This window comes from Stegostoma tigrinum, chromosome 36 (assembly GCF_030684315.1).
Source record: "Stegostoma tigrinum isolate sSteTig4 chromosome 36, sSteTig4.hap1, whole genome shotgun sequence".
In the NCBI taxonomy this organism is placed as follows: Eukaryota; Metazoa; Chordata; class Chondrichthyes; order Orectolobiformes; family Stegostomatidae; genus Stegostoma; species Stegostoma tigrinum.
Window position 1 is genome coordinate 20876323 of NC_081389.1, and position 27880 is coordinate 20904202.

The window sequence follows — 27880 nt, forward strand, 5'->3', positions numbered from 1 at the left end:
CACCTTCAGGGTGTAGGTGTCCAACAAAACATGGGGGTATCACGGCTCACAACCATCAACTGAACTTCGATCTCAATCTAAACCGAACCATTCTACCATCTAGAAGGGCAACAGCAACGGATGCAATGGGAACGCCATCACATGTAATGTTCCCTTCTAAGCTGCACACCATCCTGACTTGGAAAGACAATGCTGTTCCTTCACGATCACTGAGCCAGTAATATCCTGGAACTCCCTCCTTAACAGCATTATGGGTGTCCCTACACTACACAGACTGCAGCAGTTGAAGGAGGGACCTCACCATCACCTTCTCAACTAGAGACAGCAAGAGATGTTGACATGGCCAGCAGGAGCCACATTCTTTGTAAGCATGATCGCCCACCTCCATTAACCCTCCAGACCCTAGACTGACCCATCCAGGCATGGTCAATAGGGAAGATGGGAGCAGTGGTGGGCTTGAGCCTGGTCTGCCATTCAATATGATCATGGCTGACCATCAAGCTCAATACCCTAATTTTGCTCTTTGCCCACCCCCTCCTCCCAAAAATATCGCCTGATCCCTTTAGCTTCAGAGATGTAGATACGGTCACCTCCTTGAAAACGCCATGTTCCGGCCTTGACCGCTTGGTGTGGTAGAGAATTCCACGGGTTCAGGTGAAGGCAATTCCCCTCACTTCAGACCTAAAGGATTTTCTTCTTATCCTTAAACTATGATCCTGGGCTCTGGACTCCGCACCTCCCCCCAACCCCTCTCCACGCCCCCCACAATTGGGAATATCCTTCCTACACTGGCCGGAGGCACAGCTAGACAGAAAATAAATCAGACTCAATGAATGAGTGTCAGCTGTGGCTCAGCAACTTGGCCTCAGGAGTTGGGAGGGGGGAGAAAGAGGGAAGAGGGTGGAGAAAGGGGGAAGAGGGTGGAGAAAGGGGGAAGAGGGTGGAGAAAGGGGGAAGGGGGAAGAAAGAGGGGAACGGGGGAGAGGAAAGAGGGGAACGGGGGAGAGGAAAGAGGGGAACGGGGGGGGAGGAAAGAGGGGAACGGGGGGGAGGAAAGAGGGGAACGGGGGGGGGAGGAAAGAGGGGAACGGGGGGGAGGAAAGAGGGGAACGGGGGGGAGGAAAGAGGGGAACGGGGGGGGAGGAAAGAGGGGAACGGGGGGGAAGAAGAGGGGAACGGGGGGGGAAGAAGAGGGGAACGGGGGGGGAAGAAGAGGGGAACGGGGGGGGAAGAAGAGGGGAACGGGAGGGGGAAGAAGAGGGGAATGGAGGGGGAAGAGGGGAAAGGGGTGTAAGTGGGGGAAGAGAGGTAAGGGGGGAGAGGGGGAAGGGGTAAGATTGGTGAGGGGGTAGTGAGAGGGATCGGGGGGCAAAGAAGCGAGGGATCGGAGGGGTAAAGAAGCGAGGGATCGGGGGGTAAAGAAGCGAGGGATTGGGGGAGGACAGGGAGGGATGGGGGAGGACAGGGAGGGATGGGGCAGAAGGGAGGAGGGGAAGGGTGACGGGGCAGAAGGGGGGAGGGGAAGGGTGACGGGGCAGAAGGGGGGAGGGGGAGGGGGAGGGCGGTGGGGGAGGGGGAGGGCGGTGGTGAAGGGAGGACAGGGAGGGATGGGGGAAGAAGTGGGAGCGGAAGGGTGAGGGGGAGCAAGGGGAAATGGGGTGGGGTGGGGGGGGGGCGGGGAGAAGGGGCGGAACGGGGAGGGGGGAAGGGGAGGGGGGAAGGGGGAGGGGGGAAGGGGGAGGGGGGGAAGGGGGAGGGGGGGAAGGGGGAGGGGGAGGGGGGGAAGGGGGAGGGGGGAAGGGGGAGGGGGGAAGGGGGAGGGGGGGAAGGGGAAGGGGGAGGGGGGGAAGGGGGAGGGGGGGGAAGGGGGAGGGGGGGGAAGGGGGAGGGGGGGGAAGGGGGAGGGGGGAAGGGGGAGGGGGGAAGGGGGAGGGAGGAAGGGGGGGAAGGGGGAGGGGGGAAGGGGAGGAGGGAAGGGGAGGAGGAGTGGAACGGGGGGGGGTGGGAAAAGGGAGGGGGAGGGAAAACGGGGGGATGGAAAGGCGGGAGGGGAATGGCGGCGGGGGGGAGGCGGGAGGAGCAAGGCGGGGCGGGAGGGGGAAAGGGGCGGGGCGGGAGGGGGAAAGGGGCGGGGTGGGAGGGGGAAAGGGGCGGGGCGGGAGGGGAAAGGGGCGGGTGGGAGGGGGAAGGGGGGGCGGGAAAAGGGGGGGAACTAAAGGGTGTAAGCAAGACAAAAAGAAAAGGAAATTGAAAGTGGGGGAGGGAGAAAGAGAGAGAGCAGAGAGACTGCTTGCTGAGGAATGCATTACTTTCATTTGCTTTAATAAGCAGGTCTTCCAATAGCCTGTTAAATGACAGGGAAGTACATTGCACCCACTTGGACTGGCCTGTCAAACTGATTAGTTGAACATTTAATTTTATGCTTATTAAAATGAGCAATTTACTGACACGCAGCTTTTCAGTTTAGGTTCAGTGCAGACAAAAGTTAACAATATCACATTGAGAAAATGATCAGTAAAGACAAGCTCTTGTTAATCTCAGGAATGTGAGCTCCCCCGAGTATTTAACTTGCTTAATATCTGTTAATGAAGCTTCTTATGAATATGTAGCTTCATCGGAATAAAGAATGACAATGCAGAAAAAGGTTTTTGCATTTGGAGACGCAGTCTGAGTTCCAGCAAGTTCCTCTTTCACCGGGAATAAAATAAAATGACATTGGGAGTTATTGATAGAAACTGATTGCAGCAATTAGTCAGTGAGTTGTAAACAGGGCCAGACATGATGAGAGGAAAAGCCCCATTGGCAAACAGCTTCATAGATCAGAAGTCACAAATTCTTCCTGAACACAACATTACACTTTCCACACCTCACTATCAGGATCCTCGCTTACTGGATCCTAAAATACTATGTTCTGAGTGAAATCCAATTTGTATTCAGATCAATCAATTCTTTTCTCAACTGCCCCTCCCTAGGGAGGATTTACTTTGCACCAAGTAACATCAAACCTTCTCTAATGCCTGTTAATTAGACATGAAACTGAGCTACCCAACTCTGTTTCTATTATTGAGCTGTTCATGCACAAAGTGCTACGAAAACTCAGCAGGTCTGACAGCATCCGTGGAGAGAGAAACAGAGTTAACATTTCAAGTCCAATAAAATGTTTCCTTGAAACTGGATTATACTAGACTCAAAACATTAACTCTTGTTTTTGTCTCCGTACACATGCTACCAGACCCGCTGAGTTTCTTCAGCACTTGCTGTTTTTATTTCAGAGTTTGTGTATCTTTTGGTTAAATGAGGTCAATTCAACTTGAATGAAGAAAAACATCCAACGCTTGCTTCACATTACAGGTTTCACTTCGAGCACAACTGAGGCATTCAAGGCGGCACTAAAATGATTATTTAAAACCGAAACAATGTTCAAGATCAGGAGGAAAAGGCAGGAAATCAGCACTAAATTAAAATGTTCAGAGCGCTGGCACAGACAATGACAGGCCAAATGGCCTCCTTCTACATTTAAACAGTTGTGTTCTTCAGTCGCAGGGTAGTGGGGTTACTCCACCACCTGTGACTACTACCCTGTGCAGCATTGTTTTAAAGAGTCCAACTAATTTCTTCACAGCCTCAGGGGTGTCTCAAACGTGGAGAGGTTTGGAGATCCACCAACATCCCTACTCCAAAAATAAGCCCAACCACCCTTCCGAGAAAGTGCAGTTTTTACTGTTTGATTCTGGATAGGGTTGACCATAAGACTAAGAAGCAAAAGCAGGCCACCCAGCCAAAGGAAAGCCAGCTGTGATGTCTCCTTTATCAAATAGTCCTTCCATCTCTGTATCTGGATACTGTTATTCCAGTGGGATAACCAGGTGAAGCAAACTTACATCATTGGAATGAGCATGGAATGGTGGACGTGTCTGTTGAAGTTACAGACCAGGTGATTTATTGCTAATGGACTCAGGGAAGCAACAGCATAATACAACATAGAACATAGAACATAGAACATTACAGCACAGTACAGGCCCTTCGGCCCTCGATGTTGTGCCGACCTGTCATACTGATCTCAAGCCCATCTAACCTACACTATTCCATGTACGTCCATATGCTTGTCCAATGATGACTTAAATGTCCCTAAAGTTGGCAAATCTACTACCGTTGCAAAGCGTTCCATTCCCTTACTACTCTGAGTAAAGAAACTACCTCTGACATCTGTCCTATATCTTTCACCCCTCAATTTAAAGCTGTGCCCCCTCGTGCTCGCCGTCACCATCCTAGGAAAAAGGCTCTCCCCATCCACCCTATCTAACCCTCTGATTATTTTATATGTTTCAATTAAGTCACCTCTCAACCACCTTCTCTCTAATGAAAACAGCCTCAAGTCCCTCAGCCTTTCCTTGTAAAACCTTCCCTCCATACCAGGCAACATCCTAGTAAATCTCCTCTGCACCCTTTCCAAAGCTTCCACAAACTTCTTATAATGCGATGACCAGAACTGTACACAATACTCCAAGTGTGGCCGCACCAGAGTTTTGTACAGCTTCACCATAACCTCTTGGCTCCGGAACTCGATCCCTCTATTAATAAAAGCTAAAACACTGTATGCCTTCTTAACAGCCCTGTCAACCTGGGTGGCAACTTTCAAGGATCTGTGTACATGGGCACCGAGATCTCTCTGCTCATCTATACTGCTAAGAATCTTACCATTAGCCCTGTACTTTGCCTTCCGGTTACTCCTACCAAAGTGTAGCACCTCACACTTGTCTGCATTAAACTCCATTTTCCACCTCTCAGCCCAGCTCTGCAGCTTATCTATGTCTCTCTGCAACCTACAGCATCCTTCGTCACTATCCACAACTCCACCGACCTTACTGTCGTCTGCAAATTTACTAACCCATCCTTCCACACCCTCATCCAGGTCATTTATAAAAATGACAAACAGCAGGGGACCCAACACCTAACTGGTCTCCAGGATGAACATTTCCCATCAACTACCACCCTCTGTCTTCTTTCAGCAAGCCAATTTCCGATCCAAACTGCTGTATCTCCCACAATTCCATTCCTCCTGGTACATAATCACCAGGCTATTAATCTGTAAATTCAGCTAATGTTTTGGGGACATGGGTTTGAAACCCACCACGACAGATAGTAGAACTTGAATTCAACAGCAGAAAAAAATCTGATATTGATGGCCATGAAATTGCTGATTGTCATAAAAAAAACCCATCTGGGTCACTAATGTCCTGCAGAGAAGGAATTCTGTGATCCTTGGTTGGTCACAGCCTAAATGTGACTCCAGACCCACAGCAATATGGCAGACTGAGTTATCTGGAGAGGTAACAAGAAGACCGATGAAGACAGAGTGGTAGACCTTGTCATTATGGCCTTCAACAAAGTGTTTGACAAGGTTTCCCATGAGAGACTCGTTAACAAGGCTAGATTACATGGAACTGAGGGGGGAAGCTAGCCAAGTGGATACAAAATTAGTTTGAAACTAGGGAACAGAGGGTGGTAGTGGAGGGTTGGTTTTTCAGCAGAGTGCCTCATGGATCAGTGTTGGGTCCAATACTTTTCCTCATTTCTGTTAAAGATTTGGATGTGAATTGAGGAGGAATGGTTAGAAGTTTATGGATGACACCAAAATAGGTAGTATAGTGGACAGTGAAAAAGGCTAACTCAGAGCACACTGGGACCTTGATCAGATGGGCCAATGAGTGGCAGGTGCAGTTTAATTCAGATAAATATGAGATGTTGGACTTTGGTAAAGCAAGCCAGGGTAGGATTTATACAGTTAATGGTAGGCCCTGGGGAGTATTGCCGAATAGAGAGACCTAGGGATGTGGGTGTGTCGTTTGTTGAAAATGGTGTCGCAGGTAGACAGGGTGGTGAAGAAGGCATTTAGTATTCTTACAGAGATAGTAGGAACTGCTGATGCTGGAGAATCTAATATAACAAGGTGTACAGCTGGTTGAACACAGCAGGCCAAGCTGCATTAGAGGAGCAGGAAAGCTGACATTTCGGTAATAGGCTATTCTTCAAAAATTTCTGAAGAAAGGTCTAGACGCGAAATATCAGCTTTCCTGCTCCTCTGATGCTGCTTGGCCTGCTGTGTTCATCCAGCTCCACACCTTGTTATATTTAATACTCTTGCCTTCATTGGCCAGCGCACTGAATATAGGAGTTGGGAGGTCATGTTGCAGCTGTCCAGGTCACTGGTGAGGCCACACTTTGAATACTCCATTCGATACTGGTCTCCTTGCTATAGGAAAGATGTTGTTAAACTTCAGAGCGTTCAGAAAAGATTTACAAGGATGTTGCCACAATTGGAGGGTTTGAGTTACAGGGAGAGGCAGAATTTTCTCTGGAGCATCAGAGGCTGAGGGGTGACCTTATTAGAGATTTATGAAATTATGAAGGGCATGGATAAGATGAGTAGCCAAGGTCTTTTTCCCAGAGTATATGAAGGGGAAGGGACATGGGTCAAATGCTGGCAAATGGGACTAGATCACTTTGGAATATCTGGTCAGCGCTGATGAGTCAGACCAAAGAGTAGGTTCCCATGGTATATAAATCTATAACTCTCACCTGCCTCTGAAATGGCTCAGCAAGTCACTCAGTTCAAGGGCATCTAGGACGGGCAATAAATGCGGCCAGCCAGTAACACTCACATCACGAGTCATAGAGATGTACGGCATGGAAACAGACCCTTCAGCCCAACTTGTCCATGCCGACCAGATATTCTAAATTAATCTAGCCCCATTTGCCAGCATTTGGCCCATATCCCTCTAAACCCTTCCTCTTCATGTACCCAGCCAGATGCCTTTTAAATGTTTGTAACTGTACCAGCCTCCACCACTTCCTCTGGCAGCTCATTCCATACACGCACCACCCTCTGTGCGAGCAAGCGCTATCCCTTAGGTCCCTTTTAAACCTTTCCCCTCTTACACATGCCCTCTAGTTTTGGACTCCCTTACCTGGGGAAAAGACCTTGCCCCTCATGATTTTATAAACCTCTATAAGGTGACCCCTCAACCTCCAATGCTCCAGGGAAAATAGCCCCAACCTATTCAGCCTCTCCCTATAGCTCAAACCCTCCAACGCCAGCAACATCCTTATAAATCTTTTCTGTGTCTTTCAATTTTTGCAACATCCTTCCTATAGCAGAACTGAACAGAGTATTCCAAAAGTGGCTGTGCCAACGTCCTGTACAAGTGAATAAAAACTTTTTTAAAAAAGGACTGGGGGATGGAGGGAGGCTGAAGACCTCTGTTCATGTGAACACAAGCATCCCATGATGGGGGCTCCATCCGGTGGGCTCTCCACACCATAACTAGAAGAGGAGCGACATCAGTGGCTGACCAGAGCAGTTGGCGAGTTAAACTTATCTCAATTCAGAGCGAGTAGTTTTCAACCTCCTAATGAAAAAGTGATGTGCTTCGTCTTATCGAGGTCAGTTACATCTTCGTTGTCACCATTAAGTCAGCTCCAGGCCCATTCAGAGGCAGAAATGGGAGGATCCCAGAGATAGTAAAAAGTCTGGAGTCAGAGATAACACAGTGTGGAGCTGGAGGAACACAGCAGGCCAGGCAGCATCAGAGCAATACTGACGTTTCGGGTCAGGACCCTTCTTCAGGCCCATTTCTGAAAAAGGGTCCCAAACTGAAATGTCAACTTTTCTGCTCCTCTGATGCTGCCTGACCTGCTGTGTTCCTCCAGCTCCACGCTGTATTATAATGGAGATCACAGTTACTTTAAGGCGGACCATGACAGTAAACTATAAACAAGCACAGCTCAAATTTATAAACAATGCCGCAATAATTAAAATGGCAAGGCACAGGACAATCTGGCCAATTATCACCTTGTCAGAGTACTCTCAATCATCAGTAAAGTCATGTGAGGTGTTAGCAATTCTATCACGTTGCATTTACTCAACAATAACCTGCTCACCAATTGCGGTTCTGCCAGGGTCACTCAGCTCCTGTTCTCATCACATCCTCACTGCAAACATGGACAGAAGAGCTGGATTCCAGCGATAGGATGCGAGTGACTGTCCTTGAAAATCAAGGCTGCATTTGATCAGAGATAGTAGGAACTGCCAATGCTGGAGGATCTGCGATAACACGGTATAGAGCTGGATGAACACAGCAGGCCAAGCAGCAGGAAAGCTGACGTTTCAGGTTGAGATCCTCCTTCTTCTGCATTTGATCAGTGGAGCATCAAGAAGCCCGAGCAAACCTGAACTCAATGAGATTGGGAGGAAACTCTCTGCTGGGTGGACTTACGTTCCACAGGATGATGGCGGTGATGGGTCAGTCATCTCAGCTCCAGGAAATCTCTGTAGGAGTTCTTCAGGGCACGTGAGGATGCTTGCTGAGGACTGCACAATGTTAAGCACCATTCACAACTCCCCCAGATACTGAACCAGTCCATTTCCAAATGCAACAAGACCTGGACAACTTCCAGGTTTGACTGACAAGTGGCGAAAAACATGTGTACCACACTAATTCCAGGCAATGGCATCTCCTACAAGGCAGAACCTAACAATAAGCCTCCATCAATGTCAGCAAAACGAAGAAGCTGGTCATTGACCTCAGGAAGCGGAGTGGAGGACATGCCCCTGCCTGCATCAATGGTGCTGAGGTGGAGATGGTCAATCGCGTCCAGATCCTGGGAGTGACGATCACCAACAGTGTGTCCTGGCCCACCCCATATCGACACAATGGTCAAGAAAGCACAGTAACATCATACTTCCTCAGCAGGCTAAGGAAATTCACTATGTCCACAAGGACTGTGACCAATTTCGGTCAGATTGGATGCATCACAGCATGGCACAGCAACTGCTCTTCCCAAGACCAAAAGAAACTAGAGAGAGAGTCATGAGCACAGCCCAGTCCATCACACAAACCAGCCTTCCATCCATTGACTCCATCTATACTTCTCACTGCTTCAGGAAAGCAGCCAATATCATTAAAGACCCCTCCCTCCCCAGTTATACCCTCTTCCACCAGGCAGAAGATATAAAAGTTTGAATACGTATACGAACAAATTCAAGAACAGCTTCTTCCCCGCTGTATCAGATTTTTGAACGGACCTCTCACATGTTAATGTTGATCTCTCTCCACTAGCTCTGTGGCTGGAACACTGTATTCTGCACTCCGTTTTGCTATCCCGACACACTTTGTATGGTATGAGCTTCCTGTACAGCATGTAAACCAACACTTTTCACTGCATCTTTACGTTTGGATAACTACATGAATAGGAAGGGTTTGGAGGGATATGGGCCCAGACCAGGCAGGTGGGTCTGGTTTAGTTTGGGATTATAGTTCTCATGGATTGGTTGGATCGAAGGGTCTGTTTCTGTGCTGTGTGAGTCTATGACTATGACTCTGTGACAACAATAAATCAAACCAAATCCTCCCACCATTGACACAGCAGTATTTCCCATCTACAAGACACACTGCAATAATTCACCAAGGCTCCTTAGACAACACCTTCCAAACCTGCAACTTTCCACTACTCAGATGAAAAAGGGAGCAGATAGATGGAACACCACCAGCTGCAAATACTCCCCCTAACAACTCACCATCTTCAATTGGAAATACATTGCCATTCCATCAGTGTTGCTGGGCCAAAATCCTGGGACTCCCTCCCTAAGGGCATTGTAGGACCACCTACAGCACATGGACTGCAGCATTTTGAGAAGACAGCTCACCACCACCCTCAACGGGCAACCAGACATTGGCAAAACATGCTCGTTCTGCCAGTGATGCTCATATCCCGTGAGTGAATTAAAAAAGGACTAAATCATTTATTCCCCAAATGCCACCTGGGAGCAAGTTACAGGCTTCGGGGGAGCAACAATGAACCCCAGGGACAAAAACAGAAGCTGTTGGAAAAGCTCAGCAGGTCTGGCAGCATCTGCGAAGGAAAGAAAACAGAGCTAACGTTTCGGGTCTGGTGACCCTTCCTCAGAACAAGTGATCCTGCTATTCACTGGTCACCAACTGATGCTCCTGTGTGCTGACAGCTGAGCTGCCCATTTTCTCTCATGAACAGGAGACCATTCAGCCCTTCCAGCCTGTACCATCACTCATTCAGATCATGGCTGATCTCTGCCTTGAATCTATCGACTTGGCATTGTTCCACAGTCCTCGGGGCTTGTCCCCGACATATTTCATTACTTAGCTGGGACTTGGTTCAGGCATCAATGTGCCTTTGTAGCCTTGGCAGCCTGAGTGGGACTGGAAGCAACAGAAAAAGGTGGACACACCTCACAAGGTGTTTCTAACATGAGACATCTAGGAATCGAAATTAGTCACATTCCATCTGAACAGAAGAACACATTAGCCCCAAGGAAGGTATCTGGTGCTGATTCACTCAAAAGCTTCCAGGAATTGAGGGGTCACATTTCAGGTTGCATGATCTTGGTTTGTATTCGCTTGAGTTTAAAAGTTTAAGGGATGAAATAATCAGCTTTAAACATGATCAAGGAGCTAGATACAGATGAAATTAATTCTGCTCCCTTGTTTCGGTGAGGAATTTTACAGTGAGAGCTTATTCACTCAGGAGTGAAATGAAGTCGAACCTTTTCAACATGGGGTCCCCATTAAAGATCAAAAGGAGGATTCTGTTTTTCTCCCAGAGGATCGTGACTCTTTCGAATGCTCTTCCCCACAGGGAAACGGAAGTGACGGTAATCAAAAAAAAGAGCTGCTTCTTGCATGAGCCCACTAAAGTAAATCACCCAAAGGTTCCCTGTAAAGTCATTGAATGGTTAGTTCTTTCCTTCACACTGCTGTGGACCAGGCCAAACCCCCTGAAACATGGCAGGGAGATAGCATAGATCCTAACTTTTCTTACTTTAAAGGCAAGCGGCAGGTGCTGTGTTCTGTATGCAATTTGATTGGTCAAACTCTCAGGCTTGAAACAAAACACTATTTTTTTGACTATAGTTAAAATATAACAAAAGGGATTGGAATACCAACTATTGGTAAACTTAACAGAATGATAGATTATTTAACTAATAAGCAGCAGCTGTTTCAATGTAGTGATATTCCATAAACATGCCCTCAACAAAGGCAAACTCAGTGAAATAGATTGTCTCACATGCAAGTCTAGCAGCAGGAAAAGAACCCCCAGTGTTTAGATGTAACAGAGTGAGAAAAAAGACAGCTTCCACATCCAGCTTCAAGACCCAGCAAGTGCTGAAAGCCAAAACTTAAAATCCTGGTTCTGTCCTGTTCGGGCTGCTTTTATGGTTCCAAACATTTTTTAAAAAGCCTCACAAACTGCTTAACCTTTACTGGCTTTGAAGCGAACTGCTCGCTGACTCAATCTCAACTGCTCTTCACACAAAAAAGGGACAAAGTACACCTTTTAAAGCCATCGTATTGTGACAAAATACTCTGCTCTGTACTGACCTAGCAGTAAATCGGTTCCCACAGACTAGCTGTAATCTCCAGTGGAAAGTGCAAACTAGAGGATTTTGTTAGCTCCCTTCAAGATGCACCACTGGGCAAAACTTCATCAACTATGGAAGGTCATAACCAAGACTAATCCGGTCCTCACTACATGTCCCTACCCACGATGTTCAAAGGGCAGTGCTGCGCAACGGTGAGTGGGGGCCCATCTAAGGTTTCCTTAGTTTCTTCGGCAATTGAACCTAGATTGCAAATGGGATCTTCTTTGTCAATACGGTTCTCTTTCTCACTCTTGGAAGCAGCTGAGTGGTGGCCGATAATTAATTATACTCTCTCACTCCCCGCTACAGCAACTGCAAAGGCCGTTCCCTCTCCAAATCACTAAATGAAACACCAAACAGCAATCAGATTCCACTGTCTCGTGCTGCAACAATATTCAAGAATATTTAAACTAAAAAGTCCCAGAATAGAATTAGATTCTGTTGTCACCTGTACTCAAGTGCACAGCTATGGAGTACAGTGAAAAGGTGTTATCTTAGGTACAAAGGTACCCAAGTACAGAATCTTAGCTATGAAGTATAAAAGAAATAAGTTACAAGTTCAACATTACAGTCAACCATCAGTGTTTATTCATGGGCCCAAATCAGGGCTCTTCTACCCCAACACACACAGACCAACAACTTGGAGAGGGAGCTACCCTGCCTCCCCCACCGGGAACGTGCTCCCTCCCTCCCTACCCCCCGCCAACCCCAAAATGGGAACACGCTCCCGCCTCCCTCCCTCCCCCATCGGGAACATGCTTCCACCTCTCTCCCGCCTAACTCCGTCCCCAACCGGGAATGCGCTCCCACCTCCGTCCTTAACCCCTCAGGAACACACGTCCACCTCCCCCATCGGGAACACAGTCCCGCCTCCCCCATCGGGATCACACGTCCACCTCCCCCATCGGGATCACACGCCCGCCTCCCCCATCGGGATCACACGCCCGCCTCCCCCATCGGGATCACACGCCCGCCTCCCCCATCGGAAACACAGTCCCGCCTCCCCCCTTGGGAACACACGCCTGCCTCCCCCCTTGGGAACACACGCCTGCCTCCCCCATCGGGAACACAGTCCCGCCTCCCTCGGGAACACACGCCCGCCTCCCTCTGCTCTGGGAAGGAACCTCACATCGTATGAGCTGAAGCCAATGAGCTCTCCACAGACAACAAGGAGGTTAAAGTTAGAAAAGAAGAAGCAGTGAGAGGATAAGGAAGAAAGATCAACGCTGATGGAGCAGAGATGCTCCGGGAAGTGCCACCGCGTTACCAGTTCCTGTTTAGCTGCTAACTGGACAAGGTGGCTCAAACCTCCACCTACACTCCAAAATAATACAATCAACATTCTGGGGGAGGCAGCAAACGCTGCTTAAAAACATGTCTCCCTAAGGCAGGCTCCAAACATTGCGCCTTCCTCAATAGCACATTGTAGTCACATTTGGAAAAAGCCAGGGGACTGTGCACTGGCATCAAACATTAACATTTTTTCCAACAGTTGGATTAAAGAGAGGAGCTGTTATGGGTCACTCTGTTCTGCTGTGTGACTGTTGACCCAGTGCAGGATATGAACCTATTCCAACGCTGTCTAACTCTTAAGGATTTCACTCCCTCTCCCAGCACGGACATCCTGTATTGGCAGAAAACCACACAGGAGTAATTGGCATAAGTAGAGCCTCAGTCTTTAAATCTTTCCAGCAAGTCTGCAATCCAAGACCACACTTAATTGAATTAAAAGCAAAATACTGCAGGTGCCGGGGTTGTGAAATACAAATGGCAAATGATGGAGAAACTCAGCAGCTCGAGCCACATCTGTGCAGACACACAGAGAATTAACGCTTCAAGTCTGATTTGACTTTCCTTCAGAAGTAAAGAGTCAGACTGAACTCGAAATGTTAAGTCTGTTTTTCTCTCCACAATGCTGCCTGACTTGCTGAGTTCCTCCAGCAGTATTTGCTTTTACAGTCACAGAGTCCTACAACACAGAGAGGGGCCCTTCGGCTCAGACTGGTCTGTGCTGACCAAAATGTCCATCCACGCTAACCCCAGTTCCCTGTACTTAGCCCACATCCTTCTAGACCTTACTTATCCATGCATTTTCCCAAATGCCTTTTAAAGGTTGTTAATGTACCCACCTCAACCGCTGCCCCTCGCTGCTCATTCCATATGCGTACACACTCTGTGTAAAAATGTTGCCCCTAGGTATTGTTTCCCCTCTTACCTTCAGCTGATGCCCTCTAGTCCTTGATTTGCCAACCCTGGGAAAAAGTTTCGTTTCACACACAACTGCACAGCCAGATTAACAACAAAAACACTTTCAATGTATCCCTTGCCACTATTGTTAAGGCCCGCGCCCTCACTTGTTCTCATCTTTAATGATGAGGGTGCACATCCTTTCAATTGGGGATGATTTTATATTAAACAGAGAATTCTCATTCGGACCCATGGTCTACATCTGATCTCGTTTCTGAAGAACAACAGCGCCACAGAAATAATGCAAATTCCAGGGAGACTCATTTGATTGACTGCACTTGACCACCGAACCTGCCCGGTTTCTGTTTGATCCATGGGAGGGAGGGACGGGGGAGTGTGAGAAAAGTGTGGACTACAGAAAAGCTGCTGGAATGAGTCAAACCATTATTCCAGCCGTGCATGGGATCCCTCACTCATATACACAGGATCTGTTTCTCTCACACACACGGGAACCATCTCTCGCTCTCTCTCTCTCTCACACACACACACACACACACACACACACACACACACACACACACACACACACTCCACGTCTCTCTCTCACACGCACACGGGAACCTTGAGGCATTTTTCTCCTTTGTTCATTTGCAGGAGTCGGGGGGCATCACTGGTTGGTCCAATGTTTATTGCCCTTGCAGAGGGTAGTGGGCTTGGAGGCACATGTAGACCAGGCCAGGGCATTTTCCTTCCCTAAAGAGATGTGAACAAGATGAATTTTTCCAACAATCGACAATTAGACTCTTAATTCCAGATTCTTTTTTCATTGAATTCAGATTTCACCAGCAGCCACACCAGGATTCGAACCCAGATCCCCAGAGGGTCTCTGGGTTAACAGTCCAATGATACAACCACTAGGCTATCCGCCTCCCCTCATTCCCAAATCCTGTAGTGGAATGGTTTACCGCAGTGTGGGAGAGGGTGGCTCGGGATCGCTGTGGATAGGGCGAGTTACCTCGGCATGAAGATGGAGTTGTGCAGGAAGTTCTCAAACGATTTTTGAAACATGACTTCCTCAGCCTCTGCCTTGAGCTCGTCTGGAGATTTAGGACACGTACAGCATTGCCCATGCTCCGTTTTCTCCGACTGCTTGGAGTTGGCATCACCTTCACCCTCCAGGTCAATTGCCCCGGTCGCGGAGATTCTGGTGGGCAACTTCATACCTGGAACAGAACAGCAGCCAGAGAAAGGCCACGTTGAGATGTCAGACAATTAGAGCAAACAAACTTCACCACCCTCCTTTTACATTCCCTCCTGCTGGATTCTGAGGTATTTCAATACCTTTCGCTGTGGGTCTGGAGTCACGTGTTGGCCAGGCTGGTTAAGGATGGCAGATTTCTTTGCTTCAAAGACATTAGTGAACCAGATGGGCTTTTTAGAACAATCCGTGGTGATCGCTTCATGATCACCGGGGGGGGGGGATCAGTACCGACTGACATTACCCCTGTCTCACTGGATCTCTGCGGTACCTGTGCAGTGACATTATCCCTGTCTCACTGGATCTCTGCGGTACCTGTGCAGTGACATTATCCCTGTCTCACTGGATCTCTGCGGTACCTGTGCAGTGACATTATCCCTGTCTCACTGGATCTCTGCAGTACCTGTGCAGTGACATTATCCCTGTCTCACTGGATCTCTGCGGTACCTGTGCAGTGACATTATCCCTATCTCACTGGATCTCTGCAGTACCTGTGCAGTGACATTATCCCTGTCTCACTGGATCTCTGCGGTACCTGTGCAGTGACATTATCCCTGTCTCACTGGATCTCTGCGGTACCTGTGCAGTGACATTATCCCTGTCTCACTGGATCTCTGCAGTACCTGTGCAGTGACATTATCCCTGTCTCACTGGATCTCTGCGGTACCTGTGCAGTGACATTATCCCTGTCTCACTGGATCTCTGCGGTACCTGTGCAGTGACATTATCCCTGTCTCACTGGATCTCTGCGGTACCTGTGCAGTGACATTATCCCTGTCTCACTGGGTCTCTGTCCCTCAGCAAAAAAAAAGTCACGAGGAAATTGAGAATTAAAAAACCTCACAAATATTTGAAATGAGTAAACAGAACAGAAACCAATTTTATTGGTCGATGAGGCACTGTCAGAAGACCGAAATTCAAGATCAGTATCAAAGTAATACATTGACAGCCTGGGAGACATCTAGCTTCATAGTCTGGTTCAAACATTCTAGCACAGAAGCAGATCCAATATTCAGCTTTTAAAACTGAAACAGTTAACTATGTTATAAAGAAAAAGATGTGGAGAATGGGACTAGAGTTAGATAGCGCTATCAGAGAGCCAGTACAGACACGATGGAAGGAATGGTCTCCAGCAACACTGAAACATTTCCTGGTTTTCTCCCGATTCTGAACATCCTAATGCTTAGCAATAGGTATCCTTCGCAATTTGAAATTTGCACCACTCAGCCCAAAGTGTCCCTCCTTCCCCTTGGCCCCCGTTACCTTTATGGCAGTAGTCATGTTTATAGAGTTCTGTGTCCTCCGGCTGTTGTTGCCAACGCACCAGGTAATAGGTGATATTACCATTCGAGAAAGCAGGGGGCTTCCACCTCACCACCAGCTGAGAGGAGGAGTTGGACATAGACAGCACGTCGAGGGGGACTGAAGGCACTAGTGTGACAGAAATGAAAACCATTAGAACACTGATAACTGTCACGAGTGCCCCCACTGCTAGGTGGTGGTGCCAGGCCAGGGGTGACTGAGCTGGGTTGGTGCCCTCCTTCCTACATTTTCTTTGTTTTTCAATCAACCAGTTCAGAGATATTGTGACAGCCCTCTGGAGCAGGTGGGACTTGAATCCAGCTCTACGATTTCCGTGGGAGGTGTGTGGAGAGCTAGGCTTCTACAGAGCACCCACCCTGAGGTCTTACTAGTCTTCCTGCAGCCCGAGGGAGCTGTGCATGTACCGTATTGTGCTGTGCAAACAAGGGGCACCCATAGGTCAGACATGGTGTGGGTGATAGGGCTGTGAAGGGCACTGCAGAACCCCTGAGGGCCACATGGTGCACAGAAACCAGCAGAATCCAGTCGGGCTGAAGGGTCTGTTTGTGTGGTTCAGAATCAACGCAACCTGCTGGGCTCCTTTACAAAATTCTGACAGGGGCATTTCTCTTAGTGTGGCCCACAGATTTCTAACTTCACCGAGTTCAATTCAACTATTTCCAACACAGCGAGATATGAATGCGCGGCAGTCTTCTGGAATCACAACCTGCCTACAGTGACAACCAGGGCTTGGTCCCTTTACAGAGGGGTAAATGGTGAAGATTACAGGTACATGACCCAAAGACTGGTGTCTCTTTTATTCGTTCACGGGATGAGGGCATCGCTGGCCAGGCAGCATTTATCGCCCATCCCTAATTGTCTAGGAGGCAGTTCACAGTCAACCACATTGCTGTGGGTCTGGAGTCACGTGTAGGCCAGACCAGGTAAGGATGGCAGTTTCCTTCCCTAAAGGACATTAGTGAACCAGATGGGTTTTTCCGACAGTCGACAATGGATTCATGGTCATCATCAGACTCTTAATTCCAGATATTTTTTATTGAATTCAAATTCTAGCACCTGCCGTGGCAGGATTGGAACCTGGGTCCTCAGACTGTTATCCGGCTCTCTGGATTAACAGTCCAGCGATAATGCCACTAGGCCGTTGCCTCCCCCTTACCTGAGGCATTTGTCTTCATGTAGATGATCTCACTCTTTGCCCCGTGGTTGCGACCATCTTCAGAAGTGGCAAGGGTGATAGCCTTCACAAAAATGGCGTACTGCGTCCACGGCTTCAAATTCGTTAGATACACCCCAGGTTCTTGCGTCTTGCTCTGGGGAAGGTCAACGTCGACCATGCTCCAGCTGTTGGAGCCACATGCGTCCTGGCCATCGTACTCTGTGAGATTTTGAAAGGGTCTTGAAGGGGAAAGGAAACATAAATGTAATAATCACCCAGAGAACATGCCCTAATGAAACAGTCCACCCACACCTTTGCTGCCTTTTTCTTCCTTAATTCGATTTATCACCAAGGTCTATGGCTACAGTGTTAGTCTCCTTCAATTGCCCTATTGACAGTCTGTTGTTCAAAAGAGTCAGTGCCCTTGTGCCTCTTAAGGACAGGGCCACAGCAATCACCAAGACGTCTAGCCTCTGATCACTGTCCATCAACTTGGGCTGGAAAGCACACACGGTTGGAAGAAGTGACTGTCACCGGGGAGCCTTCGAGAAACTGGAATGGTCACTGTCACATAAAAAAGCCAACCACTTGCCTGAGCTGGTGAAGGGATATGGGCTTATTGGAGACGGCAAGGAGGGTGGGAATGATTCACACCAGGGTGGGATTTGATTTTATTCTTTCACAAGATGCAAGTATGATTGGCTACCACACACCGCTAGTGCCTCGTGCTAGTGTTGAGCAGCCTTCTTGAACTCCATCCAGTGCAGACAGACTTAGCAGTGTTAAGAAGGGAACCCCTGTTTCAGGAAGGGTCAATATATTTCCAAGGCAGGATGCTGAATAGCTTGGAGTGGAACTGGCAGGTGGTGGTGTTCCCCTGTACCTGCTGCCCTTGTCCTTGGGAGTACCGTACGCAATTGTGGTCCCCCAGGTACAGCAAGGGATGTTATTAAACTGGAAAGGGTGCAAGACAGATTTATAACCGAGACTGGAGGGATGGAGTTACTGGGAGAGGCTGGGGCTTTCTTCCCTGGAGCATAGAAGATTGCGGGGTGACCTTACGGAGGTTTATAAAATCACAAGGGCAAAGGTAAGATGAATAACTGAAGTCTTTTCTCCAGGGGAGGGGAATCTAAAACTAGAGGGCATGGGTTTGAAGTGAGAGGGGAAAGACTTAAAAGGGACCTGAGAGGTATCTTGTTCATGCAGGGGCCGGTGCGTGTGAGGAACGAGATGGCAGAGGAAATGGTAGAGGCTGGTACAATTACAACGTTTAAAAAGCATTTGAACAGGTACAAGGGCAGCAAAGGTTTGGAGGGATACAGGCCAAATGCAAAAGATAAAGGGGACCAGTTCAGCTGAGGAAACCTGGTTGGTATGAACGAGTTGAGCCGAAGGGCCTGCTTCCACATGGTGTAGCTCCGTGACCCTAAGCTTCATGTTTGTGTAGCTGCAACGCATCATGTTGCACCCTGCCAGCAGTGGACGAACTGATGGTGTTGATGGTATCAGTGGGCTGCTTTGCCCTGGATGGTGTCGAGCTTCTGTTCTTGAGTGTTGCTGGAGCTGCCTCCATCAAACTCCCCTCTGCCCCACGAAGGCAGCTTCTCCACCCCCTCAGAAGCTCAAATGTCGTGACACTTGTCAATCACAACATATGAATTAGACTTCAATTTTCTTCAATGGCTAGGAAGTTTAAGGCCAAAACCTTGTAAACTTGCGATGCCAAAGCTGTGGCTAAGTGTTAGAAAATGGGATTAGAACAGTTAGCTGGTTGTTTTTGACCAGTACACAGTCGATGGGCTGAGAGGCCGTTTTCTGCGCTGCAGACCTCACTGACTCAATGCACCACGTGCCAAACCCAGCACTGACATTGAACACACACGGATGTCGGCAATAAGCAGAGACTCACGCTTCTTTGTAGTACACAATAAAACTGATGAGGTCCCTGTAATCTGGAGGTCGATAACGCTCCCATTTCAGTAGTATCCTGTTCTTCGCTGTGGAATTGGCTGTGAACTTCAAGATGTGACTCTCACCTGATAAAAAAAAGTGGAAACAATGACAAGTTTGCAAATGATGACTTGCAACGACCTCTTGGGCTCTGCCATCAATGCCCTGCAATCATATGGAAACTTCTAGAGCCCACTTCCAATAAGGGTGGCAGAAGTAGCTTCACTAATTAGGTCCAAAACAGAATCTAACTAAAATCGCTGCACGTGCAGGGGAGAGAGTAAGACTAATGCTACATCAACACCAGGTACATGCATGATGGGATGTACGGCCTCCTCCTGCTTGCTATGGTTTAGTGTTGGTTAAACATGGAACCGCACTGTCTCTTTCCTAATGAATTTACTTCCCCTGCTCAATGAAAACAGTTTCCTGAATTCTCCACATGTTTGGAACAGGGTTGGGGGGGTGGGAAGAGGAGGAGGGGAGAGCTGGGGTAGGGGCAAATTAAAGCCATAGATCACGGGGAAACCCTTGACCTCTGATCCCGCTCTCCCGCATCCCATCAACATCATGGGTCAACTCAAACTGTGATAACACAAGGTTTTCTTTGGTCCCGAGAGAAAATTAAAAGTCAATTACATTTGCTTTTTATTCATCAAGCATTTATGGGCATCGCTAGCTAGGCCAACTTTAATTGGTCATCCATAATTACCCAAAGAGAACTGAAGAGTCAACCACATTGCTGAGGGTCTTGGAGTCACGTGTAGGCCAGACCAGGTAAGGAGTGCAGTTTCCTTTCCCACAGAACATGAGTGAACCAGATGGGTTTTTCCGACAATCACCATTGGTTTAACAGTCATCAACGGACTCTTAATTCCATGTTTTTATTGAATTCAAATTCCACCCTCTGCTGTGGTGGGATTCAAACCTGGGTCCCCGGATTAATAATCGAGCAATGATAATACCATTGGGCCATCACATCCCCTAAACCTGGACCAAACAACCAAAATAATCTCTCAAACGGACCTCAATCCACCAACATAATCTTCAAGCGCTCCCTCTCTCAAGCACAGAGTGGTTAAAACCGTAAATCAGATTAACGAAGCACAGGTTACGGTCACACAACCTTTGGGGGCAGTATTTTTCATTCTTGTTGTGGAATTGAAGCACATTACCTGAAAGACCAGCCCCACCAGCGCTCTCGGTGCCCCTTGTTCTGGGTAAGGGGGGGTGGCTGTTGGTTGCTGCCCATATTTATAACCCAACGTCCAGGGGCTTCTAAAGTCTTAGCAACATTTACCAAGGGGCTCACAGACGAAAGATAACAGGCACACTCTCTTAAAGCAGTGAGAAAACGGAGAGCAGGAAGGGGTGGGGGCGGTGTAAAGGGAGTGTGGCTACAGCAAACACCTCCCCCCGCGCCAGCCCAACCCACCCTTTGCGTAAATACCCAACCACCCAGGCATGCTCTAGCGAACTCACAGGACGCTCTGTCTCCGTTAGTCCTCTGCTCCATGTCGGCACTGCCCTGTCGCCCTTTCACACCAGCCACCTCCACCATGCGGTAAATCTCAGACACACACAGCTTGGGGTTGAAGGCGAAGTAGATTTTCCCCTGTTTGATGGTGAGGTTGTGACGGCTCCAATCCCACAGCTGCTGAAGGTTCTGGTTGTCCAACACGTAGAAGGAATAGTTCCTGCTCGGTTCAACAAGACAAAGCCCGTCAGAAAACCGTGCGTCTGTTTGGAATGAGGGTTGCATTAAGGAGCGCAGCAAAGGTACGGTATTGTTTAGTGTTGGCTCCTCACTCGGTGATGTGTAAAGGAGTCACCTCTCAGGCTGCAATCCCGACACACCAGCCACTTACTAATCCAGCCTGATGGTAACATTTTGAGAGCTCCGCACCAACTCATGCCACACACACTGGGGATTGAGATTCCTCTACAGCAGCAACCTCCACTAGAGTTTAGACCTCACTCCAGAGATGTGAGCACAAAATCTAGGCTGACACCACAAGCTCAGTGCCAAGGGAGCACCGCACCGTCGGAGGGTCAGCGCCAAGGGAGCGCCGCACCGTCGGAGGGTCAGTGCCGAGGGAGCGCCGCACTGTGGGAGGGTCAGTGCCGAGGGAGCACCGCACCGTCGGAGGGTCAGCGCCAAGGGAGCGCCGCACCGTCGGAGGGTCAGTGCCGAGGGAGCGCCGCACCGTCGGAGGGTCAGTGCCGAGGGAGCACCGCACCGTCGGAGGGTCAGCGCCAAGGGAGCACCGCACCGTCAGAGGGTCAGCGCCAAGGGAGCGCCGCACCGTCAGAGGGTCAGTGCTGAGGGAGCGCCGCACCGTCGGAGGGTCAGTGCCGAGGGAGCGCCACACCGTCGGAGGGTCAGTGCCGAGGGAGCGCCGCACCGTCGGAGGGTCAGTGCTGAGGGAGCGCCGCACCGTCGGAGGATCAGTGCCGAGGGAGCGCCGCACCGTCGGAGGGTCAGCGCCGAGGGAGCGCCGCACCGTCGGAGGGTCAGTGCCGGGGGAGCACTTCATCACCGAGAGATGATCCAGAATGGTGCACGGGTCCAGGGACTGAATGTTCTACTCCAGCTCCTATGTGTGAGTGACAGGTTGATCGGACCAGTTGGCATGATGCTGTCTGATATTTCTGTCAAGAGTGGGAATGCACAAATCTAGCTCAACACTGGCAAAATGTCTGAAGAGATAGAAAGTCAGGTCTTTAAAGGAAGTCAATTTCGAGGGGGAAAGGTCAATGTTCGAACTCTCCTCACTGTAATTTCAGGAGGAGACTATTCAAACCCTTCTGCTCCTCAATGAGATTGTGGATGATGTGCAGCCTGTCTCCACAAATGGAACACAGTATTGTATCACCAGGTCCCGGTCTGTGATCAGGAGCTTTGTAATTGGTCAGAGGCTACTGATGCAGAGTATGCAATTGGGTGAGGACTGGATCAGATTCAATGCCATTGATCTGCCTGCTCCCGAGCTCTCAGTGAAGCCATGCCATTGGTCACTGGGAAGCTCAGATGCATGTCACAAGACTGAAGGTACCAGAGGAATCCCTGCCCACTGTGACTCAGGTACATTGGAGGCCGAGGGCTGACCGTGTCGAGGTGTATAAAGGTGTGGGGGGCATTAGGTAAGGTGAATAGCCTCCAGGGGAGGGGAGTCCAAAACTAGAGGGAATAGGTTTGAGGTGAGCGGGGAAAGATCTAAATGGCTCTCATGGGGCAACCTTTTCCACACAGAAGGTGGTGGAATAAACTGCCAGAAGAAGTGGTAGATGCAGCCACAGTTTAGAGGACATTTGGACAAGTACATAAGGCTTACAGGGATATGGGCCAAACACAGGCAAATGGGACTGGTTTGGTTTGGGAAACTTGGTCAGCATGGGCTAGTTGGACCGAAGGGTCTGTTTCCGGGCTCTACTACTCCATAAAGGAGAGGAGGAGAAGACTCCAAAGCTGGTTAGAAGTACACCCTTACAGCACATCCACCATATTGAAGGGTCAAGGAAGAGGACGGAATGTGGCCTCGGGGTGCAGGTGACTCAGTGAAGGCCTGAGAGATTGGACTGTGGTCTCCTATCAGACACTGAAACAGGCTCTCACAAGGCTTTCTCAAAGAGCTATTCCCAGCACATGTTTTATTTCCTCACCCGGACCAGTATAGTTCTGTGACCACTGGGCTGTGTCAGAAAGACACATGATACCAAACAGTTCACAACAAATTGAATGGATAGTTGGTCCAACGTGACCTTTCCCATGACCCCACTGCTCAAAGTCAAAGGGCTCCCTGTACGAAGTTCCTCATTTACTCCGAGTTTTAGGGACCACCCTCTTCAACAATTAGTGCTTTCACCATCTAAAACTGCGTGTTAATTTTACACACAGGTTAGTATTATAGAGGAAAGAAAGGAAGATGTTTAATTGCCCTGCTCTGTGAAGTTACAGAAATATTTGTACTTCACCACAGTTAACCTTTTCCCAGCTCTGGATTTGCTTATCCAAGCCTCTCCTTTACGAGGCAATTTTATTTGTGCTTCCTGAAGATTATCTCCAATTTCTATCGTACTAGATCCAGCTCTGTGAGACCATAAGAGGTAGGAGCAGAAGTAGGCCATTCAGCCCATCGAGTCTACTCCACTATTCGACCTATGAATCATCAAAGCTTCTCTTGAAATGTTTTACAATCAACAGATTGCTTATGAATGCAAGAGACGGAAGGAGGCCATTCAACCCCTTATCAACCTGCTCTGCTTTTCAATTAGACTATGGTTGCTCTGTAAACTTAATGCTATCTTTCCGTGCTATTCCTTGTGGGAGAAACTAGAACTAGGGAATGGAGTTCACAAACAAGGAGTCTTGTATTTCAGGTGAAGATGAGGGAAGGGAGGTTCAGAACCCTTAGAAATCTCTTCCACTGACAGCATTGGTGACAGAGTCAGTGAATGGGTTTTAAGGCTGAGGGAGACAGTTCCCTGAGAAACAAGGGGTCAGCAAATTATTGAGGGGGGTGAGAACTTGGGAATGAGGTCACATCTGACCAGCCATGATAGTACTGAGTGACAGAACAGGTTCAGAGGGCTGAGTGGCCTGCTCCTAATTTACAATGAGAGTTCCAGAGTCTTAGTACCTTTACCAAAGAGTAAAGCATTATTTCCAGATGAAGAAATATTCAATATTTTTTATGAACCAACATCCCCAAATCCCAGCAACCCTCTGAGCCTTTCCCTGTCCCCCCAACCACCCCACCCCAACAGCCTTCAGCCTTTTGGACACAGAAGTTCCAGGATTCCACTACTGTGGCCCACATTCTGGTTTGTGCCCCGCGCCCCCCCCCCCCCCCCCCCCACCCCCCCCAACACTACACAGCCATCACTCCAGTCCACGCTCCCCCTCCCTCTGCCCTCGCTCCAGTCCACACTCCCTCGACGCCCCATTACGGTCTCCAACACCCCCACCACCATTGCTCCAGTCCAGCCCCACTCCCCTCCCTGCTGCCAGTCTGCGCTCACCCCTCCCCACCTCCCTCTGCCCTTGCTCGCTCCGCAATTCTCCCACCCCCATTTGCTCCGGTCCCCACCCACTCCCCTCCCTGCTGCCAGTCTGTGCTCACCCCTCCCCACCTCCCTCTGCCCTTGCTCGCTCCGCAATTCTCCCACCCCCATTTGCTCCGGTCCCCGCCCACTCCCCTCCCTGCTGCCAGTCTGCGCTCACCCCTCCCCACCTCCCTCTGCCCTTGCTCGCTCCGCAATTCTCCCGCCTCCATTTGCTCCGGTCCCCGCCCACTCCCCTTCCTGCTGCCAGTCTGTGCTCCCTCCCTCCCTACTGTCACTCCGGTCCATGCACCCCCCACCCCCGTCCCTACCGTCGCTCCGGCCCATGCCCCCTCCCTACTGTCGCTCCGGTCTGGCTCAGCCTGGAGTTACATGCCGTTTGTCCAAGACATGGCTCTCACTTTCCGGCCTCCCTTCCGCCACACCACATTCTTATAGAGGCAGCAGTTTCTCTCTTTATCACTGCAATCCTTCATCGATCAGATTCACCTCAAACATATCGCTCCTTAAATTGCAACACTCAGTGGGAATTAGGTGCAGTGTGCGCAATTTGTCCAGCGGTCGAGAGACTCCTAAACATTAATGCCATCGCTGGCAGCAGGGCAGGAAAATGGGTTTGAGGTGCAGGTTCAGCCATAACGCGCTCAAATGGTAGGTCCCACAGAGGGGCCGAATGGCATGATCCTAATCCTCTTCCTTACCCTCCTTGTAATGTGACCCCTGCATTACTCTGAAGACACAGAGGCAAGCATGGTCACCAACTTGCAGAGAGGAAAGCTCTGCCAATGGCGGTGTAAATAAAATGACCAAATCACCCATTTTTGGTTGGGATGTTCGAGGGATACATGTTGACTAGGAGGTGAATATTGCAAGGATGCTCTGTGCGGAGGGAGAACTGGGCTGGGGGGCTCTGGAGAATGGTTCATGTGTTTTGTTAGGGAACCGGTCCCAGTCATTGCAGCAGGCAACGCTACATGGGACTAAAATAGTGGTTATTGAAATTCACTCCAATATTCTCCCTCTTCTGTCCAATAAGTGTTGATTGGGATCAGATTTGCTGATTTCAATTGCTTCAGCAGAGGACTTCATGCCTCTAAGTTGGAAGGTTCGGAGTTTGAGGCCCATTTGGAACAAGAGCAGGCCTGAGGGAGCACTGCACTGCAGGAGGCTCTGACCTTCAGAGGTGACACCAAACTCAGAGCCTCCTGATTTGCTGTTACATCACAGTTCAAAGGGTGCGGGGATCTTTCATTCATCCCTCGACCAACACCGGCTCCTTGCAGTGCGCACGCTGTTTTCAGCAGTCCCTGACCTGATGAAATTAAACAAACCAACGTCCCCATAGAACAACCTCACAACACTGCAAAGTGCTTAACGGTTTTCAGTTAGCGTGTAGATGCTGTTTGTACTGGGGGAACAACATAAAAGCTTGCTAAAAAGATAGACATGTTGCTAAAGCTTTTTTTGCATTGGTCAGGACAAATGCAACAATGCCAATTTTTAACTATCATAACAATTTATATAACATAAGAAAAGGGGTTGTGGGGAGGGGGGGGGTGGGCAGTGGTGTGCTGATGTTTGGCAAGCCAGCTCTGATTGGTTGAGGCACTGCCAGGAAAAAGTAACAAAGGCACATTAAGAAACTGGGAGGTATGGTGGCCCAAACTCAATACCTGTAAAATGTCTGTCTTTCTCTATAAAATGAATCTAAACTGACAGCATGACTGGAGTTTCCTGTCAATCTGTGCCAATTGTTCTCGGGGGGGCCCCCAGATAGTAACGCAGGGGAATTCTGGATGGAGCTCCCTCCTGTAACTTCAGGCTGTTGGGTTTAATGTTGTTACAACCACAACACTGGTTAAACTCAGCTACTTCAGTACGAGAGTGTAGGAGGGGGTGGCGTTTCACTCTTCCTCGCTATTGGCTCAAAACACTAATCCCAAACAGGTTTAGCAGTGGACAGCTTGTTTTGAATTAGGATGGCACACAGAGCGATAGAACGATCAAATCAGGTTGGTCTTGGTCACATTAGCTTGGCTAAGGCTTAGAGTCATCGAGATGTAGGGCACAGGAACTGACCTATCAGTCCAACTCGGCCATGCCGAACCAGATATCCTAAATTAATCCAGTCCCATTTGCCAGCATTTGGCCCATATCCCTCTAAACCCTTCCTATTCATGGACCCATCCAGGTGCCTTTTAAATGCTGTAATTGTACCAGTCTCCACCACTTCCTCTGGCAGCTCATTCCATACATTCCCTCTGGGGGAAAATATGCCCCTTAGGTCCCTTTTAAATATTTCCCCCTCACCTTAAACCTATGCCCCTCTAATTTTGGACTCCCCTACTGTGGGGGAAAAAAGACCTTGTCTATTCACCCTACCCATACCCCTCATGATTTTATAAAACTATATGAGGTCACCTCTCAGCCTCTGACATTCCAGAGAAAATAGCCCCAGCCTAATCTGTCTCTCCCTGTAGCTCAAACCCTCCCAACCCTGGCAACATCCTTGTAAATCTTTTCTGAACCCTTTCAAGTTTCACAGCATCCTTCCTAAAGCAGGGAAACCAGAATTCTTCAAATGCAGGCTGAATTTTGAGGGGGGCGTTCAGAGCTGTGGAGTTCACCGGCTTGGGGGCTGGGTGAGAAGTCCTGCTGTTTGTTTTAAGGGCGCTACTCAAAGTCAGTGCAGCTGAGACTGAGTGAGGGCAGGGATCGCCCGAGTAAGGTACTCACCCTTCCAGCTGATCCTCCCCATTGATATAACGCAGGCTCTTGAAGAAGGAGAGGGAGACCAGGGCATAAGAATGGCGGATTTTCACATACCCTGAAATGGTTTCTATCAGCCCCAGGTTTGCTTCCAGCTCTGCCGCGATGTTGTCTGGTGGAAGAGAAAGCAGAAAGCAAAGTTAAAAGTCCGGGCCTTTAGCCACAAAACCGATGGTGAGCTACGTTTCTGTAAGCCTTAGTCAACATGTCTCCCTCCCTCCAGCAACATGACCAAGACCAACCTGATTTGGAGCGTGTAGCTGGCGAACAGGAGTCAAAACGTGGCCGGGTTGCTTCTGTCAAGGGAGGATCTCCCCGTGGTCAAATGGGCCAAGGCCTAAACCGATTTGGAGCACCTAAGCTGCAGTATAATAGCGCCTGAAAAACGCTGAGGTTAGTTGACCAACAGAATGAGTTGGCAGGCAGTCACACAGCCTCGGGGGCTCGGACTCCTGATCACTACGCCATCTGTCCCAGGCTCACACAATGGCCGCTGAGATTAGGCGGTGTGAGGGAAGACAGCGGTGTGGCAGTAAAATCACTCGGCTGGTGACCCAGATGCTCAGGCCAAGTGCCCTTAGAACACAGGTTCAAGCACAAACATGGTGGCTGGTGGAATTTAATTCTATCAACTAAATGCAGAATCCAGAAACGTAAAACTTGTCTCCACAGACAGTGACTGTGACAACTGTCTACTGCTGTAAGAACCTGTCTA

The 27880-nt window shown here is 49.1% G+C and overlaps 1 protein-coding gene across 1 annotated transcript in view; it reads right to left on the minus strand.

The window, feature by feature from the left end:
• The window catches only part of igf1ra (insulin-like growth factor 1a receptor), a 301340-nt gene that overhangs the window by 39115 nt on the left and 234345 nt on the right, over nucleotides 1–27880 (minus strand). The window contains 6 exon segments of the mRNA XM_048520736.2: nucleotides 14658–14865; nucleotides 16164–16331; nucleotides 17380–17618; nucleotides 19292–19418; nucleotides 20815–21029; nucleotides 27133–27277. Of these exon segments, the coding sequence (XP_048376693.2) occupies nucleotides 14658–14865; nucleotides 16164–16331; nucleotides 17380–17618; nucleotides 19292–19418; nucleotides 20815–21029; nucleotides 27133–27277 (1102 nt within the window).